The sequence below is a fragment of the Pelobates fuscus genome, chromosome 6 (genome assembly GCF_036172605.1).
Source record: "Pelobates fuscus isolate aPelFus1 chromosome 6, aPelFus1.pri, whole genome shotgun sequence".
Lineage (NCBI taxonomy): Eukaryota > Metazoa > Chordata > Amphibia > Anura > Pelobatidae > Pelobates > Pelobates fuscus.
This window is the reverse complement of record NC_086322.1, coordinates 88,654,623-88,669,778: the sequence shown is the minus strand read 5'-3', so window position 1 is coordinate 88,669,778 and position 15,156 is coordinate 88,654,623. Positions and strand designations below refer to the sequence as shown.

The 15,156-nt window shown below is 48.0% G+C and overlaps 2 protein-coding genes across 2 annotated transcripts; both read right to left on the bottom strand.

The window, feature by feature from the left end:
* Positions 1 to 12,447: 12,447 nt before the first annotated feature.
* On the bottom strand, positions 12,448 to 12,840 carry LOC134566081 (histone H2A type 2-B). Its single transcript, XM_063425790.1, has one exon. It carries the CDS (start codon positions 12,838 to 12,840, stop codon positions 12,448 to 12,450), a length of 393 nt encoding a protein of 130 aa, XP_063281860.1.
* Positions 12,841 to 14,798: 1,958 nt separating this feature from the next.
* LOC134615450 (histone H4) lies at positions 14,799 to 15,110 on the bottom strand. Its single transcript, XM_063459968.1, has one exon. It carries the CDS (start codon positions 15,108 to 15,110, stop codon positions 14,799 to 14,801), a length of 312 nt encoding a protein of 103 aa, XP_063316038.1.
* Between the last annotated feature and the right edge of the window lie 46 nt (positions 15,111 to 15,156).

Here is a 15,156-nt window from a genome sequence, read left to right as displayed (position 1 = left end):
GAGGGTGGGGTCAAGCAACACTAAGAAACGAACGGGACAGGTGGAGGTGAGTAGTGAGCTTAAATAGGGGACCATGCCCATCCCACAACTGCAGGCCAAGCCTTCACATTTGTGGTAGGGGCATAAAAAGGCAGAGGCAAGAGTGTAAGGAGAGCAATGTGTAAGAAGAGGAAAAGTTGGTTGAGGTGTGCCGGAACCGACGTAGCAGTAGGCCTGTAAATAAAGAGGGCCAAAAAGATACAGACTAGAATTTATTACAATCAACAACAGGAAGAGCATGACTTACATGGACATAGTATGAAAAATATGTCTAGGTTCTGTAGTGGTTGTGGTATGAACAGAGTATGTGTAGTTCGAGTGTGAGGAAGTGTAAGTACATAATAGTCTCCCAAATTAACTAGGTGAGACCTCCTGAGGCATTATTGTAGGTTGGTTATGGTAGTAGTGGTAAGTTCACGGGGTCTAAGAAGACCGTAGAAAGCCAGGTAAATGGGAGTTTACTTACATGGTCGGAGTGAAAACATCAGAAAGGTCCAGCATCTAAAATGGAGAACAGTTCGGTCTTCCTAGTGTATGCAGGGAACGGGAGCTGACATTTCCGAAAATCTGTCATGAGGTGAAGAATCAACCAGGAACCGAAGGAGGCAGGCGTGGCAGAATCTCCCCTGCGAGATGGAGTACCAGACCTGGCCGGAGTGTCGGGCAGTAACAAGTGTTCGCCACCTTCCGGTACTTGATCCATGCTAAAAGAAAGAAGCGAGAAATCAGAGCAAGAAAAAGGACCAGAGTAAGTGTAGGACCAGTGTGAGCTGGCCAGCTTGCTAGTGCCGCAAGGCGGCGAAACAATTAAAACTAAGTTGGTGACAGGTGAGGCCCTGCTAGATGCCAAGCGGCTTGAGAGACTCTATCTATGCGTTGACGCGAGGGGATTTCGTGGCCACTGAACGTTGTGGCGGGGTGTCAGCCTCTCGGTGACCAGTAAAGCATAAGACAGAATGGGAGTGACAGGGTAGGCCCTCTCTATGCCACATGCGAGGCAACTAACTATGATTTGGCCCGAGGGGCGTAGTACCTCCGAGTATGAGGATGGGTGTTGGCGTCGCGGGACCACTAACCTAAGGCTAAGAAAGCCAGGGGGAGATAACCTCTATTGGACACCTAAGACTCTGACAGCCAGCCACATCTAGACTAGGTGGGGGGCGAAGTGCGAGACAGGACGTACCTGGGGAAAACATGTAACAAAAACGTAGGGGAGGTATGAGGCAGCAACGTAAGGCAGACCGTACCTGGAGTGTGGAGTAAGCACGTCAGAAACCAGGTGGTCAGGCCGTACAGAGGGAACTAGGAAATAGAACGTGTATTGGGTTACTAAATTAATAGATCAGGGTGGTGCAGTAGACATTGCTTACCTAGATTTCAGTAAGGATTTTGACACTGTTGCACATAGAAGGCTTGTCCATAAACTGAAATCTTGAAGTTTGGATTCCAATATTGTTGAATGGGCAAGGCAGTGGCTGAGTGACAGGCAACAGAGGGTTGTAGTTAATGGAGTATATTCGAGCATGGGCTTGTCACCAGTTGGGTACCTCAGGGATCTGTACCTGGACCCATTCTCTTTAATATTTTTATTAGTGATATTGCAGAAGATATATCTTTTTGCTGACACTACTAAGATATGTAACAGGGTTAATGTTCCAGGAGGGATAAGCAAAATGGCAAATGGTATAGGTAAACTAGAAAAATGGTCAAAGTTGTGGCAACTGACATTGAATGTGGATAAGGGCAAGATAATGCATCTTGGACATAAGATTATTTCTGATGACTCAAAGGTAGGAAGACAATGCTATAGAGCAGCAGGGAGTGCTTGCAGAATGTTTGGTTGTATAGGGAGAGGTATTGTCAGTAGAAAGAGGGAACTGCCCATGCCATTGTACAGAACGGCGACAATAGCCTAGGAACCCTTAACAATAATAATAACGAAGGTGATTGCACAATATTTCAGGAGCTTGAAGACCAAAAGCAGCCGGTGGCACGGCCCCGTTGCTGACAAACCCCGTCAAAAAACGCCTCTTTTGGGGTATTAACAAACACCTGCCTCATAGACGTCTGAATGTTGTTGAGAGTGGTGTAGCGGTATACTCTCGAGGATGGGTTACTACTGCCTGTGGTCGCTCCTTCCATGTTGTGCCCAGCCCTAGAGGGATTAGAGCTGCTAGCCAGTGATTATAGCCGCTTGCAGAAGGGCAATCGTGGTATCACCCAAACACTATTCGAGACCTAGTGAAGGGCGAAAAAAACCCTGTTTATTTCAGGCAAGATACACAGTCTTTATGCACAGACCCCTAGCAACATGAAAACATAAGCCCGCCCAAGCGTCGCTGTCTCTCGGAGATAATGGTATCTCAAGACACAGGAAGCCGAACACACCAAAACCACAAAAATACACACTGTACAGTAACACAACCCTACATGCCATACAATAGCGCCTGGTCTCAGCTATGATCCCTGCAAATAGCGGAGCTATCGGATGTGCAGAGCCCGAGAAATCATCGTACAAAGTCTGGGCTTGAGACTCTGTACATACCCGAAAATAGCTCCACAGAATCACTTGATTTTGTCCGGTGGATTCAAACTTTGCATCTCAACCACGTGATGGCCAATCAGGAGAAAGGCCATGAACCAATTTGCACCAATTGGCACTCAGGGAGGGGAGGTGTTTCGCCGGCAAATGGGTAGAAAGGGCGCCATACCCACATGTGACCACTTGAATGCCTGCATAGTTTTCAGGTTCCCCTGCAGGGGAACGCCCTACCTGCTCCTGAAGGAGCCATAATCACTGTCCAGGGAGGATCCAGGAGCCTCATGCCTGGCCAGCTTCCCCGGCTAGTGATTATGGCTCCTTTAGGAGCAGGTAGGGCGATCCCCCACAGGGGAACGTGAAAGCCATGCGGGCAAGCAAGTGGGATCATGTGGATATAGCACTCAGTGACTGCGTTCATACTTCTTGAGTTTCGGAGGTGTGTCACTGGCCGCGCTGAAGAAAGCCTTAGCCGCAACAGGCTACAGTGGTGTCGCTGGGGGTGGGCATGCCCCCCCCTACATCATGCTGTGCCCCCCCTTGGGCCCCCTCAAATGCCAGCAACCTGCTGTCCATGTGTTTAAATTCGATTCCCTCGGGCTGTAACAGTGTGTGACAGCCCGAGGGTATGCAGGAGAGAGGAGCTGGAGCGGTGCTGGGGGCTGTCTGTGGCCGGAGGGAGCACTGACAGGCTCCCCGGCACAGGCCGCGCCCCAAATGAAGCCCCACCTCCCGAAAATAAGCCCCGCCCCTGCCGTTAAGCAGCAGCCCATGCTGCTGCTCTGCAAAGGCCAGAAGATGTCTGAGTGTCTGACCCCCAGCAACAGGTAGGCTTGATGTGCTCAGGTGTGTGTGTGTCTCTGCTAGTGAGGAAGCTTGTGTGTGTGTGTATTGACTCAGCAGTCTGTGTGTGTGTGTGTGTGTGGGCTCAGCAGTCTGTGTGTGTGTGTGTGTGTATGGACTCAGCAGTCTGTGTGTGTGCGTGTGTATATGGACTCAGCAGTCTGTGTGTGTGCGTGTGTGTGTGTGTATGGACTCAGCAGTCTCTGTGTGTGTGTGTGTGTGTGTGTATGGACTCAGCAGTCTGTGTGTGTATGGACTCATCAGTCTGTGTGTGTGTGTATGGACTCAGCAGTCTGTGTGTGTATGGACTCATCAGTCTGTGTGTGTGTGTGTGTGTATGGACTCAGCAGTCTGTGTGTGTGTGTGTATGGACTCAGCCGTCTGTGTGTGTGTGTGTGTGTGTGTGTCTGTGTATGGACTCAGCAGTCTGTGTGTGTGTGTGTGTGTGTATGGACTCAGCAGTCTGTGTGTGTGTGTATAGACTCAGCAGTCTGTGTGTGTGTGTGTGTGTGTGTGTGTGTGTGTGTATGGACTCAGCAGTCTGTGTGTGTGTGTGTGTATGGACTCAGCAGTCTGTGTGTGTGTGTGTGTGTATGGACTCAGCAGTCTGTGTATGGACTCATCAGTCTGTGTGTGTGTGTATGTGTGTATGGACTCAGCAGTCTGTGTATGGACTCATCAGTCTGTGTGTGTGTGTATGTGTATATGGACTCAGCAGTCTGTGTGTGTGCGTGTGTGTGTGTATATGGACTCAGCAGTCTGTGTGTGTGTGTGTGTGTGTGTGTGTGTATGGACTCAGCAGTCTGTGTGTGTGTGTGTGTATGGACTCAGCCGTCTGTGTGTGTGTGTGTGTGTGTATGGACTCAGCAGAATGTGTATGGACTCATCAGTCTGTGTGTGTGTGTATGTGTGTATGGACTCAGCAGTCTGTGTGTGTGTTTGGACTCAGCAGTCTGTGTGTGTGTGTGTGTGTGTTTGGACTCAGCAGCAGGGCCGCCATCAGGGCATGACAACCATAACGGTTGTCATGGGCCCGGCGGTCCTGGGGGGCCCGAGCCCCACATTCATTATGTGCACATATATATATCTAGCGATTTTCGCTATATATACGTGCACAGAGGGCGCCCTGCTACCTGTACATTGCAGAGGGGGGCAAAGCAGCACACTCTGTCCTCCTTTCCAGCTGCTCTCTGTCTAACTTTCCTGCGGCCGCCAGAGCGCACAGCACGCAGGCCTGTCTCGCGAGAGTTAGTCAGAGGGGAGCTGGAAAGGAAGACAGTGTGTGTTGCTGGGCCCCCTCTTCAATGTACCGCGGCTGGCACCCTCCACCATGCCACTGGACCAACAGGGAATGCGATCTCCCCCCTCCCTGGCATGGTAAGAACCAGGGAGGGGGGAATAAAATTGAAATATACACACACAAATAAAAAAAATACTACACACACACACATACTAGGTTCACTAAACACACTCTGCACTACACACACACTACATTCACTAAACACACTCTGCACTACACACACACACACACACACTACATTCACTAAACATACTCTGCACTACACATACACTACATTCACTAAACACACTCTGCACTCACTACAAACACTACATTTACTAAACACACTGTGCACTACACACACACTACATTCACTAAACACACTTTGCGCTACACACTACATTCACTATACACATTTTGCTCTACACACACACACTACATTCACTATACACATTTTGCACTACACACACTACATTCACTAAACACATTCTGCACTACATTCACTAAGCACACTTTGCACTACACACACACACACTACATTCACTATACACACACATTTCACTCACTACACACTAGATTTACTAAACACGCTCGGTACTACACACACACACACACTACATTCATTAAACACACTTTGCACTACACACAAACACACACACACTGCATTCACTATACACACGTTGCACTCACTAGTTGCATTTTACATTTACTAAACACACTTTGCACTCACTACAAACACACTACATTCACTATACACACTACATTCACTATACACACTACATCCACTACAAAAACACACACTCTGCATTCACTATACACACCTACATTCACTACACACACACTCTGCATCTAATGCATGCATACAAACATTACATACATTACACTAAATGTACAATCTGCATCCACTATACACACTGCATCCATGACACACATACTGCATCCACTATACACACTGCATCCATGACACAAATACCGCATCCACTACACACATTCTACATCCACTATACACACTGCATCCATGACACACATTCTACATCCACTATACACACACACTTCATCCTTGTGGGCGGACTTGGTGCTGGCCCCGGGGGCCCAGATCTTGATCTGTGTCAGGGGCCCTAAAATTTCTGATGGCAGTCCTCTTCAGCAGTCTGTGTGTGTGTAAGGACTCAGCAGTCTGTGTGTGTGTGTTTGTGTGTGTGTATATGGACTCAGCAGTCTGTGTGTGTGTATGAACTCAGCAGTCTGTATGTGTGTAAAGACTCAACAATCTGTGTGTGTGTGTGTGTGTGTTTATGGACTCAGCAGTCTCTGCCTGTGTATGGACTCAGCAGCCTGTGTGTCTGTGGGTGCATGGACTCAGCAGTCTGTGCGTGTGTATGGATTCAGCAGTCTGTGGGTGTATGGACTCAGCAGTCTGTGGGTGTATGGACTCAGCAGTCTGTGTATGTGTGTGTGTGTGTGTGGACTCAGCAGTCTGTGTGTGTGTATGGAATCAGCAGTATGTGTGTGTGTGTGTGTGTGTATGGACTCAGCAGTCTGTGTGTGTGTATGGACTCAGCAGTCTGTGTGTGTGTGTCTGTGTCTGTACTCAGCAGTCTGTATGTCTGTGTGTGTGTGTATGGACTCAGCAGTCTGTATGTCTGTGTGTGTGTGTATGGACTCAGCAGTCTGTGTGTGTGTATGGAATCAGCAGTATGTGTGTGTGTGTGTCTGTGTATGGACTCAGCAGTCTGTGTGTGTGTGTGTCTGTGTATGGACTCAGCAGTCTGTGTGTGTATATGGACTCAGCAGTCTGTGTCTGTACTCAGCAGTCTGTATGTCTGTGTGTGTGTGTATGGACTCAGCAGTCTGTATGTCTGTATGTCTGTGTGTATGGACTCAGCAGTCTGTGTGTACGTGTATAAATCAGCCTGTGTGCATTCAGCAACGCCTGTGTGCATTCAGAAATCTGTGTGTGTGTGTGTGTATGTATTCACACCTCTGCCGGTAAGTCTTGCATGATGCCGACCTCTGTGTATTGATGGCTCCGCCGGCGACTCTACCAGCCACAGTCCGGCCGGTATTTGCCGTGGTGCTAACCTGGTGCGGCTGTACTAGGGTCAGAGTGCCCCTCGTGTCTCTTAGCCCCTGAGCCTCCTTGCCATTTATTTTGACAACTTGCCTATGCTCGGCATGGCTGTCCTCCACAGCTTGTACCGGGGCCATCTCATGAAGCACTGGCCAAATTTCCTGGGTTGCGCCTGGACCACCCCCGTAACGGTTTCCCTCTTCACAGTGGGCTCCGGCTCAGGGCTGGTTAGATGGGGGTCAGTTCCACTCCATCCGGATTTGCTGGGGGCAGTTGTTCCTGTAATGCCTGGGCTGTTTACAAGGGTAAACAGCGAGGGTTGGTGCGATGTGGCTCTACTGTGGTAGCCATGGGGTGCTGTGTGGAGGGCTGGGGGTTATAGGGTTGAGGTAGTGGGGTGTGGGGCCGAGGGAGGCAGTGACAGTATGTGGAGGGTGTAGTGTGACAGTGTGTGTGAGGGGGTAGTGTGACAACTTGGGGCAGTGCCATTGTGGGGGAGGGAGTAGTCTGATAGTGTGGGGCAATGACAGTGTGAGGCAGTGTGACAGTGTGGGACAATGACATTGTAGGAGTGGGGCAGTGACATTGTGGTGTAGGGGACAGTGTGTGTTGGGAGTGGCAGTGTGACAGCTTGCGGCAGTGACATTGTGGTGGAGGGGGCAGCGTGACAGTGTATGTTGGGAGTTGGCAGTGCGACAGCTTGGGGCCTGTGACATTGTGGTGGAGGGGACAGTGTGTGTTTGGAGGCGGCAGTGTGACAGCTTGGGTAAGTGACATTGTGGGGGAGGGAGTAGTCTAACAGTGTGGGGCAGTGACACTGTGGGCAATGGGACAGTGACAATGTGATGGAGGGGGCAGTGTGACAACTTGGGGCAGTTATATTGTGGGAGAGGGAGTAGTCTGACAGTGTGGGACAGTGACAGTGTGGACAATGGGACAGTGACATTGTGAAGGAGCAGCAGAGCCACTTGATGAGGGTGCAGAGACATGCGACTAGAAAGTGGGGCTACATCGCGAGTAGTTGGCAAGCCGTGAATGCGGCAGCAAATCACTAGATGGAACATTTCTGTCTCAATTTGACTTCCATTATGTCATGCACATCGGGCAACTGCCCTGAATCAGCCATGCGGAAGTCAATTCCGCTATTGCACAATATTTTTTTCATAACTCCATGGGAGCTGAATTGTACCCTTGGGGGTAAGCTTACCTTGGGTTGGGAAATCCATGCCAACCAATAGGAGAAGGAGCTGCCATTCAAACTTGTTTGCGCCATTTATCACGATTGGTCGGCGAGCCCTCAAGGGCTTAGCTTGTAACTCCTCCCCTCTGTGAGTGCTGATTGGTTGCTGCATGGTTTAGGCGTGTAGTTTGACTCTACAGGCCTAAACCAAGTGGAACTATTTGTGAGAATGTACAGAGTGTTAAGCCCAGACTTTATATGATGATTTCTCTGGCTCTGTACATCCGATCGCCCCGCTATTTGCAGGGATTATAGCTGGGACCAGGAGCTATTTGGTGATGTATGGCATGGGGTTGTGTTACTGTATTGGGTGAGTTTTGGGTTTTTTGTGTGTTCGGCTTCCTGTGTCCGGGAGATACCATTATGTCCCAGACACAGCGATGCCTGTGCATAAATACTTTGTATCTTTCCTACAATAAACAGTTCTTGTTTACCCTTCCCTAAGTCTCGACTAGTGTTTGGGTGATACCACGCTTGCCTTCCTGCAAAATACTATAATCACTGGTTTGCAGCTATAATCACTCTAGGACTGGGCACAACTAGGAAGGGGCGACCACAGGCGGTAGTAACCCATTCTCGAGAGGGTATACCGCCACATCACCCTCCGCTAAAGGGAACATTGAAAAGCTCCTGTAGGATCTACAAGCGGTTAGGAAAGCAGACCTAGCAGAAAGCAAACTGAAATAGGCAGCCTGAATCGACTCATTAGCGACGTTAAATACCGAGAGGAGGAACGAGAGGGACTACTGACTGTGACCCATACACAAACGATAAGATCTCCCAACAGGTCCAGAGGCTTAACCGCACAGTACCATCACTGGAAGCACAACATCGACATAAAAATATCTGGTCCTGAGGGGCACAAGAAACAGTGGGCCCAGATGCCCACTCCACTGTTGATATGGAGGACTTTCATATTAAAATATTTGATGATGGGGGCAGGGCCAGGCCGCCGAGCGAGATGGTCGCATGTCAGACCAGCTCCCGAAATTTACAACGGAAGAACAAGCAATCAGTTTATTTTGGCATAAAAAGTTGACAAAAATCAGTGAAACACATCGGGTGGAGAGTACCGGACCCAGGGTGAGGCTGGCCCGACCGGTTTCAGTCCCCTGGGGGATGAATCCTCACTGGCATCAACGAGGCCTACTCCGGCGGTGAGTGGGGCAGACGGTCGCTGCCCCGCTATCCTGCTCATCGGTGCTCAGACAGGAGCCAGACCCGTGGAGCTGTGGCCCCGTTCCCCCCCCCCATGGACCGGGGGGGTGATCCCGGTCCCCACCCCCGCATGCCCCGACCATCCCGGGAGCAGCAGCAGGGCCGCCTGGATCCAGCACCAAAGCGCAGCGTGCAAGATGGCGGAGACCAAGGATGCTGGCACCAAAACCGGCAGTGAGGCTCAGAAGCGACCCACACCGCTCCCCCTGCACAGAATAAACTTGCGGGCAGCACCGGCTAGAAGCGGCACCTTCACAAGAGACCACAGAGCGCAGAGTCCACCTTTAAAATGGCGGAGACTGCATGCCCAGCTATCCATGCCCGAGGGCTGACTGAGGCACCCTCCCTTCTGACTTCTCAAGGACGGACTGCCGAAGGACGCCAAGCAGGAACAGGCGAGCACATCCTCATACCCCACTAGCCTCACTACAGAGGGACAACAACTTAACCTTACCTTCCACACTGCATGCGGGCCAACGAACGCGGATTAACCACCTACAGCCACCATACTGTACACGATGATCGGCACGGCAACAGGGACTCTTTTCCCGCCTAAGACAGACACTCGTCTGGATCGCCCATACAGGGACTGCCACCATACGAACATGACACACATCGGGACTATAACTACCATAGCAGTCCTTATATCCCCTTTTATTTAAATGCTTCGAGATATATTTAGGGGGGTCCCTTGGCAGGCGACCACTGACTGCCCATCAAAAGTGTACTCACAAGGGTAATTCCATCTCCTGAAAGAGTAACTATGCGGCTGTTAATATACATATATTTGTGTGTACCTAACATTAATGCAGAGCACTGTATATCACCTAGCCTAACATACCCTCATTTTGTTATAGCTATCCTTGACTACAATACAATTGGTAGTCAGTGGTCTTTATTATATAATATGTCTGTCTAGCATGTAACCTAACGTTTAATAATTAACCTGTCCCAACCGAGTACAGCCTTGCATGTAAGCTACTATACGTTGACAGTATTAAGTCGAGAAGACAACCGTATTAAAGCGAGAGATAACCGTATTAAAGCGAGAGATAACCGTATTAAGGCGAGAGATAACAGTATTAAAGCGAGAGATAACAATATTAAAGCGAGAGGAAACAGTATCAATGCGAGAGATTACAGTATTAAAGCAAGAGATAACAGTATTTAGCCACAGCATGTTACTATATATATATAAAATGAGGTTGATAATCATAGGAGACTTTGTCAATATGTTATGACGACCCCATCCTGTACAACTCTTGAACGTCTCCCTCTCTTTTTTCTGTACCCCCATAATCACATGCCTCAACAAAAATAAAGAATTTAAAAAATAAATAAAATATTTGATGATTTGCCATTCTCCGTCCTGATGGAGTGGCGAAGATGCAGGTACTCTGGTGGTGGGTGCCTCAAGGAGATTCTGTGTCAACACTGTCGGCTGGAGAGTCACTTGCACCCTTCAATTGACGCCTCTACGACTATCGAGGGTGAATGTAGATCCACCCAAAGCCGTAATCAGTCTGAGACGAGGTGGTGAGGAGAAGAGCCAAGACCCTCTATAAACCACCCGGCCTGGCATATGGGTTGCATTGGGGCTGTTTGTTTTCCCAGACACACTGTCTATTTGACACAACCTGCTTTTATTTTTGGTTTTACAGTAATGCATTTTTTCTTTTGTACTTACCTTGTGAAAGTTAATGTTGTACTTTTCCTGTGAGAGGGAGGGTATTTAAATAGCTGGGAATGATGGCCTGTGGGCGAGGGAACCTGTGTGTAAGCCAGGTGTGGGAAAGGTGGCCTGTAGTGACCCTAATTGAGACTACCCCTCCTCTACCATTTTGCACCAGTGGGCTTACCTAGAGGACAGAAGGCTGTTTTAAAGGAAATCTAGGCTGCCCATGGGTTGGGTCTGTGGACCGTGAATAGTCCAGCCCCACAATGAGGTCTCAGTGAAAACCATTTTTAGAAAAAGTCGCTTGGCTTTGAGAATATTATCTCGAGTGGTATATAAAATCCCTTGCCGTGTGAATGTGTGCATGCATGTCCTGATGTGTGGATGGAGGCAGTTAGCTGACCCACTGTGCAAGGGAGAAGAAAATAGGGAGGAGGCCCAGGCTTTGATGATTGACCCTCAACCTCATGTTGATTAGATTTGCCTCATTTCTAGTGATATGAAAGTATACAAATTTAAGCCTACTAGAATTTACAAAATATGGGAAAGCTATGACTTTATGTGTCTTACTTGAATGATACCACATCAAGAATAAATATATATTTATTTATTTGTTTTTAAAGGGGGAGGGGAGAGGGTTTTTGGTTCATCTATATTTTTAGTGTTTAGAAATATGGAAAACAAAATAAACAACGTAGTACAATTAAAGCAGAACAGTAATACATTTCCAAAAGGTTTGTACATGTGAAGGAGAGCACATCCCAAAATACAGCATGAAATCTTACAATACTACTTACTTAGACCTATCTTGGCAATACGGAATTTAGTTACACCGTATGGCATACTGGCTTATTTTGAAGCAGGAGAGGACCCCCACATGGCCATATGGTGTGACTAAATCCCACCTAGGAGAAATCTGACTGGCTTTGGAGTTGAGATTTTTTTTTTTGTGGCATGATTGGAAGTCACTTGAAATTGGAATTTGCCGCCCTCTTTTGCATTACCAGTAGAAAGAGAGGCATGCTCATTCACTAAAACCTGAATTATAAAATTGAGGCAAAAAAACCCCAAAAGATCTCAAGTTTAATTGAATCTACCGATGTGTGAAAATCGGGATGGATTGGAGTCTTTACTTCCTTCCACCTTATAATGATATGCAGCACTTTCCTATTGTTCACAATAGTGACTTAACTATTAATCCGCTTTTGATCGATTTCTTGTGTTTCACTAAAGACTCCCCAGTGTATAACAAGTAGTAATAGCAATGGTTAGAAAGGGAAAGTCCGCTAGGTGTGTTTTAATGGAAATTTGAAAAGCATCACTTAGTTCGTTAGCCGAATTACAGAGACTGTAAAAAAGAGGTATTAGACCCTTAAATACTAAATTCCCTTTGACGTGTCACTGTAGTGAATAACCGTATAAGAATGTAGCAAGACAGTGATCACCTCCATACAGTCATATATCAGTGTGAGCTCTTTCTGGGGATTGTGGGTGGCTCTTAAAAGAGCCTTTGTGTAAGTTTGGGAGCTGAGGGACAGTGGAGTTACTTGCTCTTGGCTGGCTTGTGGCTGTCGGTTTTCTTGGGCAGTAAAACAGCCTGGATATTGGGCAATACCCCACCCTGGGCTATGGTGACCCCTCCGAGCAGTTTGTTGAGCTCCTCGTCGTTGCGCACAGCGAGCTGCAGATGGCGGGGGATGATGCGGGTCTTCTTGTTGTCTCGGGCTGCATTCCCAGCCAGTTCCAGGATCTCGGCGGTCAGATACTCCAGCACTGCAGCCAGATAGACCGGAGCTCCGGCTCCAACCCGCTCGGCATAATTGCCCTTTCTGAGCAGCCTGTGGACACGGCCGACTGGGAACTGCAGACCTGCTCTGGATGATCGGGTCTTGGCTTTAGCCCTGACTTTGCCGCCCTGTTTGCCTCTTCCTGACATTTTCAAAACGAAATCGAATTATCGTCTAGACCTTGGCGCCCCCTGCACGGCTATTTATACCATCTCAGATACCGCGAGCTCTAATCTAATTGGTTGCATTTTAAAGCCACCAATCAGCGTCCGACTCAGAAAGTAACCAATCGCTGTAGGTTACCGCGTTCCATGCTCAATGCTCTTACTGAACGAACCAATAGAAAATGCACACAGGTCAGGCTTTACTGCCAGGGCTTCTATATATAGAGCAGCTGGGGAACGTGTTCCTTATTCTGTTGGAAATTTCGTAAGATTTCTCTGATCATCATGCCTGAACCAGCCAAGTCCGCTCCCGCACCCAAGAAGGGCTCTAAAAAAGCCGTGACCAAGACCCAGAAGAAGGATGGGAAGAAGCGCAGAAAGAGCAGGAAGGAGAGCTATGCCATCTACGTGTACAAGGTGCTGAAACAGGTCCACCCCGACACCGGTATCTCCTCCAAGGCCATGGGGATCATGAACTCCTTTGTCAATGATATCTTCGAGCGCATCGCAGGGGAAGCCTCCCGTCTGGCTCACTATAACAAGCGCTCCACCATCACCTCCCGGGAGATCCAGACCGCTGTACGGCTCTTACTGCCCGGAGAGCTGGCCAAACACGCCGTGTCTGAGGGCACCAAGGCAGTGACCAAGTACACCAGCGCCAAGTAAAGACCCGTCACCCAAACTCTAATAACACAAAGGCTCTTCTAAGAGCCACCCACACAATCCACGAGAGAGCTGTGACTATATTACGAGAGTATTCTCTATGTGCGAAATGTAAAAAGTAATCGATTGTCGCGTTACACTATTTCAATTTTGAAATCTTCTTCAAGCTAAAATAAATTGTAAAACACTCTCAATGGCAGAACCTATAGTGTAACATTTATTCTGCTGGTTATAAAGTATACTAAAAGATACAACAGCCTGAAACTATTATAATGTATCAATCTAGCTTACACATGAAACGTGTTTCCATTCACACTCCTCTCTCACAAATTATACAATGCTGCCATCTCGTGTATACAGATTGCAATGGTTACTTTTTGTTTAATACATATCATGGATCAAACCAGCAATATCAATCTCAATGAATACTTTATAAATTAAAATTAGGAGTTTGGTGGGTCTGTTTCCCTCTTATAATGTATTTATTACCAAATTTATACATTCAGCGTTCTCTGCATGGCGTTTTTAAAGCGGGAAAGTCGGTTACAAAATGGCGAAGTTTAAATCCTGCACGATATAGTCCCCCTGCTGGCTCTGTCACAGCAGCTTTTTGTTCTTCCACTTTCCTCTCCCGCCATTTCCTGGCCACATACTGATTGCAGTTTCATTAAGCAGTATTTTGTGATGATAAAATGCATATAGTTTAACCCTTTCATACTCAGGTGGAAACGACTGCCATATAATTTGTATGGACTGTGATGCTTAGAGAATTCTAATGATTCCTCAAACTATAATTATCACAGTATAGAATGTCTAGTTTTAGGTCTGTTTCGAGGTGTATAAAGTCAGTATGCAGCATGTTTTCCATATAAAAAGCGGGAATGGCTGCTTCGATCACAGCAGCTTTTCTCTCCGGCCGTTTTAGATCACATACTGACTGCAGTTTAGTGCAGAGAGGATTCTAGTCTTACTAACAAGGAAGACTTTAACCCTCTCAGCCTCCAATGCCCTTATTTCATGTTTTATGAGAGCATTGCATTCAAACAGAAAACGAAGCAGGATATTCGGGGAAACATAAGGCAACATTATATGGATAGGAAACACATTGGAGTTTGTGTTACCGGAAGGCTACTCTGTAATTTCTCGTTCTCCAATATGTTGTAGGGAGCATTGAGACAGCCGAGCCATCCTGGTGGAATTATAGCCTTATGAGGGAAGGAGTGGGCGGCTCTGAAAAGAGCCTTTGGTTTGAATGAATTATCGAACATCAGCCGAAACGTTTAACCTCCGAAACCGTAGAGAGTGCGGCCCTGGCGTTTCAGCGCGTACACCACGTCCATGGCGGTGACCGTCTTCCTCTTGGCGTGCTCGGTGTATGTGACGGCATCGCGGATAACGTTCTCCAGGAAGACTTTCAGCACTCCTCGAGTCTCCTCGTAAATGAGGCCGGAGATTCGCTTGACACCTCCTCTGCGAGCCAAACGGCGGATAGCCGGTTTAGTGATCCCCTGGATGTTATCACGGAGCACCTTCCTGTGCCGCTTGGCACCACCTTTACCGAGCCCTTTCCCTCCTTTACCGCGACCAGACATTCTGAGCTGAGACAAGTGGAACAATGAATGCTCCCAACACGGCTGC